This window comes from Lottia gigantea (assembly GCF_000327385.1).
Source record: "Lottia gigantea unplaced genomic scaffold LOTGIsca_8, whole genome shotgun sequence".
NCBI classification, from domain to species: Eukaryota; Metazoa; Mollusca; class Gastropoda; family Lottiidae; genus Lottia; species Lottia gigantea.
The window spans coordinates 1,257,326-1,262,433 of record NW_008710662.1 but is presented as its reverse complement, the minus strand read 5'-3'; the positions used below and the strand labels follow the sequence as shown (position 1 = coordinate 1,262,433).

General features: G+C 33.4%; 1 protein-coding gene across 1 annotated transcript in view; it reads right to left on the bottom strand.

Annotated features, from left to right (window-relative positions):
- Window positions 1–1,563: 1,563 nt before the first annotated feature.
- Window positions 1,564–5,108, bottom strand: part of LOTGIDRAFT_108318 (hypothetical protein) — a gene marked incomplete at both ends in the record, with an annotated part of 7,473 nt that continues 3,928 nt past the window's right edge. Inside the window, 4 exons of the mRNA XM_009066881.1 lie at window positions 1,564–1,713; window positions 2,016–2,205; window positions 4,578–4,660; window positions 4,755–4,835. Coding sequence (XP_009065129.1) covers window positions 1,564–1,713; window positions 2,016–2,205; window positions 4,578–4,660; window positions 4,755–4,835 — 504 coding nt within the window. The remainder of the gene's footprint in view (window positions 1,714–2,015; window positions 2,206–4,577; window positions 4,661–4,754; window positions 4,836–5,108) is intronic.

Below are 5,108 nucleotides of genomic sequence, written 5' to 3'. Positions count from 1 at the left end.
AGACAACTCTTGATGAATTTTAACGAAACTTGGCATGAGTGTTCATAATCACCCAAGGATGAACCCTATTGAAAATCAGAAAAATCGAAAAATATTTAGTATGAGTTATTGCCCTTGTTCTTGAAAACGCGTTCAATTTTTAGCTCGTAATCACTCTAGAAGGCACAATTCTTGTCTGATTTTGATGAAACTTGGTGTGAGTGTTTGTAATCACCCAAGGATAAACCCTATTGAAAATCAGAAGAATTGTAAAATATTTAGTATGAGTTATTGCCCTTAGCCATCAACAAAAGCAATAAGAAAGAAAGGAAAATTATTGAAGCCATCCAAATAAGACATAATAAGACATAATCCGTCAGAGATCCTGGAGCTTTCATTCCCAGAGCGTATGGTCACCTTATCAAACATTAGAAGTTAGATACTTTAATTGGGTTCTTAATCCTTACATATATATATGCATGTTAATCTTTGTAATATTATTCATTGCTTGATAAAGACCAGAAACACTGGTCGAAACGTCGCTCAAAAAAAGTTAGTAATTGTAATCCATAACAATTTTTTTCACTATTAGATCGAATACCGATTTTCAACTAAATCTGAGATGAGAACCAATAATTATTGACTGATTTGTTCGTTCAGGCATAAATTGGTCTGATTGTAGCTCATGATGTTGACCTGTATAGTAGTGGCGGGTGTCGTGCGCGAAGCAGACCATGTCTACTATTTTAAAAACACATGATGGTTTTTCCTTTGGAGGAGTCTACTATAACTCTCGATTTTGCCATACTTTGAACGAGATTTTGATTAACGGAAGTGTTTTGCTTGTACCGATTTTTATTAAATTTTTGCAAACAAAATCAATATTCAAACACGTGACAACAAAAATACCCTTGCAATTCTTTTTCCAATTTCTCTAACATATTACCAACATATATCATTCTTGTAGATGAAAAAACATATTTTGGTTGTTCTGTTTTTAATAACCTGTAAAACCATTATTCTAGGTTACTAGTACTGTAGCACTTTTGTATAGTACAGTTTCGTCATAAACCATGTTAGATATCAGAGAATTTGATGATTATTCTAAATCTTTCACAGATTAGGTCCTGTAGTTAAATTAGTTAATATTTGTTAATCTCTAAAAACATTACAATTGGTTAAGCAAAGTTTCAAGGGACAGATTCGCTATCTGTTGAAACAATTGTACATTCACAGTCGAACTTTTGAGCCTTAAATTCCATTTGTGTCCATTTTGCAGGGATAAAGTGACATTCTTTTCTAGTACTGATTATTTAATATACATGTATTCAAGACCCAAATCAATGGCGAACCTGTCCCTTTAAGACCATATCCTGTTATCTTCGGAAGATATCGCAGATCTTTAAGACATCATCTTGTTATCTTTACAAGATATCGCAGACCTTTAAGACATCATCTTGTTATCTTTACAAGATACCGCAGACCTAAAAACCGAGACCATAAACCAGTTTCTGAATGTTCAAATCTTTACTACAATAGTAGTTAATGAGACGCTGTTCAACTTTCTTCATATAGTTTACAATTTTACTTGCTTACTTGCATTTTAATTGTCTCTGGTAATTTTCTGTTCTTGGTTTCTGGTAGTAATAAGGCAAGTAATCCAGCAGCTATTGCTGCACTACCAAATATAATTAACGGTAGCGCTTTTCCGACTTTACCATCTACTATAAAGCCCTAAACAGAAGATATGCATGATAATGTCATATGTAGGCCTACCAATAATGTTAAGCATTAAAAAGGAAAAAAGAACCATGTTTTGCTTACAATACATTATTCCTTATTATTATATTCCGCCATGAATAAAGTTGGTAGTGAAACGGAAGGTTATTTTTGTATATATTACATTATGTTGATAGTGTAAACGGTTAACTAAATATTTAGAATCGATAAGTATAATCTGGAATCCGCCACAATCAAAGTTGGTAGTGAAACATTGGAGTTTCAAATACATTAGTATACATAAGAAAATATCAAACCATGTCAGCAATATAAGGAGAAATAATTCCACCAATCCGGCCAAGAAATGAGCTGGCACCAAGTCCAAAATTACGGGCTTCAGTTGGGAAGAGCTCACATGAAAATATGTATATTACTGCAAATGCAGCTGATACACCAAATCGTCCCTGGCAGAAGGTTGAATATTTCATACCGGTGATTGTTACTGTACTGCTAAATATTTGTAATCATTTCTGACAGATGCCAGTGGGCGTATGTTACCTTGCCGGGCAAGCTATCTTTGAATAATTATATGTCAGTTGTAATGAAGTAGGTTACGGTAATGATGCAAAGGTAATGGTGAAAATAATACAGTTTGTCCACAACTTCATACATAAACGCTCATAATTAAAACAAGAATAACTCCCTCTACCAAAATGACAAACCCCTAAATTCACAATATGAAAAAAATTATATATTGTTTAAGCAACTGCAAAAGAAAGTAACTGCTAGATGGTGTCAAACGATGGTCATATTTTAAACTAATGCCAATTGAGATGGCTGATGAAGTGCATGTTGTAGCATAATAGACTATGTGTACATTAAAGATGAAATTACTAAAATAAGCTACACCTACCTATGTTTTGGTATATCAAGAATAAAATTGGAGAGATGAGATATCATGGCACAAGTTATCAGTGGAAGGCATAGTGTAAAGTATACATATTATGTTACTTTTGTGTTCGGGATTCTTTTTGTACCATATTATACGCGGACAATATATATGGCGTTTCTAAGGCTTTGGGGACCAGAAAAGAGACTGGCTCGGCTTTGTTCCCACCCTCCACCCCACACACACTTTCATTTTTTTTAATCATTTTGCATAGCGAAAGTATGGCCATGAACGTTTTGAACGTATCGGTCAGTGGATACACACAAACAATCCTATCGAAACATCTGTGTATCTGATCGAAAGATCATATCGTGACACCCTAAATTGTCAACTTGTGAAGAGATTGCAAACGAATGCAACTAATCGTATGCGAACATATTGACTTGCATCATTAACAAGTGATGTCAGAGAAATGTCACCAACTAAGAATTGCCAATAAAGGTATATTAATCGACTGTATCATTTATCTACAATTTTAATGCATTAAATGTTCCGACAGAAGTGACACAATACCAATTTCCCAATCGGTTATTATTTTTCCCTCGTGCATGTAATGATAATTAACCCCTCAATAGTAATTTCCGCATGGGTGAGTTTTTTTCAACAGCTGTAAATTTAGGTTGTCATCGTAAGTTTATGTTTAAACATTCTATTTTGTAAAAATTCAGTGATATGTTTAGCTGAAATAATTGGCCAAGGAAATAGAGATCACTTTGGAGTCTCGATAAACATTTGTGTCTTGTCTCAAAGAGAAGGTGACGATTTTCACGACTATTCAACAAGTATTATATATATATATACATGTACGTAGATTTTCATAAGAAAATACCAGAAATAATTGAATTAACAGCGAAAATTAAAAAAAGCCACTTTAAACCAACTACTATGGAATAGAATGGCAGGTGGTACACTGTCTTATTGATTGAGTCTTTTGTTTATGCCACATGGTTTCCCTATATTAGGCTTTGAGAGCATTACGTAAATTAGTTTGCTTTGTCAAGAAAGTCAAGAAGCTGCGCTACAACAGATGACAAGGCCAAGATAATAGAACATTAAAATGAAATGTTTGTTCATGCAGGCTAAAAACAGGACTAAATCTTGAATATGAACGAAAATAATACCTAGAAAGATGGCGAAATGCAGAAAAACAATGATTTCCAATGAATCGTAACTATCCAATTTGTCTTATCAGATGATTTCCAAAACGATAATAACATGTAAATCTATATTTTATTATGTTAATGATTGAGCTAATTGTATATTCTCTTCTTGTGTTCTCACGTCGCTTTCTTCGTAGGTCGACTGTACTTTTATCGGTGTCCTACAAAGGCAAACGAGCCGTTATGATTAATTCATACTTAAACGACTATCTATCCTGTGAACTTTTTTTTCTATGTCCTTTTTCAAAACAAATGTTTTCTCCGTTCTACATAAAGTATTAAAATTGAATTTTGTAAAACATATTCGTAAACTTAAAAAGATAGTGGACCACAGACATAAACGCCCACTACGGCATGCGTATGGTAAATATTCAACATTTTGGGACAAAGGCAATAACTCTAACGGTCGAAAATACCTCAAATTTGAACTTGAGAAGAAATCGTATATATTTGAATATATTTTATATTAGATATATATTATGTATGAAAACGATATAAAAATGCGAAATGGACACACATGTTCATGTTGTTGGCCGTCCACAAGATTTCTGTCACTGCCAGATAAGCAAATTCACTGCTGAAAACTAACTCCTAACTTTCAGCTATTTATTATCTCAGGCGAAAAGTTTTACTTGTGGGCGAACGTTTGTTTGTGGAGAAAAGACTTACACGTGAGAAGTAATTTATATTTAAACGTCAGGATTTACCTTCCGAATGATTTTGCATCTTCAATTGTGTCTGGTAAATTTCTATTCATTGTTTCTGGTAACAGTAAGGCAAGGAGACCAGCAACAACAGAACATATTCCAAATACTATTAAAGGTAAGGCAAGTTCTAGTTCACCTTTTAATAACTCTCCCTGGAAATAGATAATCATTTACATATATCATTTACATTTTTTCAATTTTTCTCGCAAACTCACGGCGGAATATGGGAAATAGTTTGACAAAATTTAGATGCCAGTGGATAGAATCTTGTGTGAGACTTGTACCCAGCCACAGTAAAATCTTTAGAAATGTGTGTCTGTCCTGTAATATTTCATTTTTAGGGAATATTTAATATGTAAAAACTTGATGAATATCGACATAGCATGCACTTCACAAATTTGAATGAACATCCTCTATAACATTAACACTTTATTAGGTCCAAGAAGATTTATAGGATAACCGTTATGATCATCTTTGATTTAGTTCATTGCATATTAGCATCACAATTATTGTAAACATAACTTTAACCCTGTGCCAGTGCCTTATATTGAATAGTAACTGGTTACTCTTCAATCACCCTAATCACGAATTAGA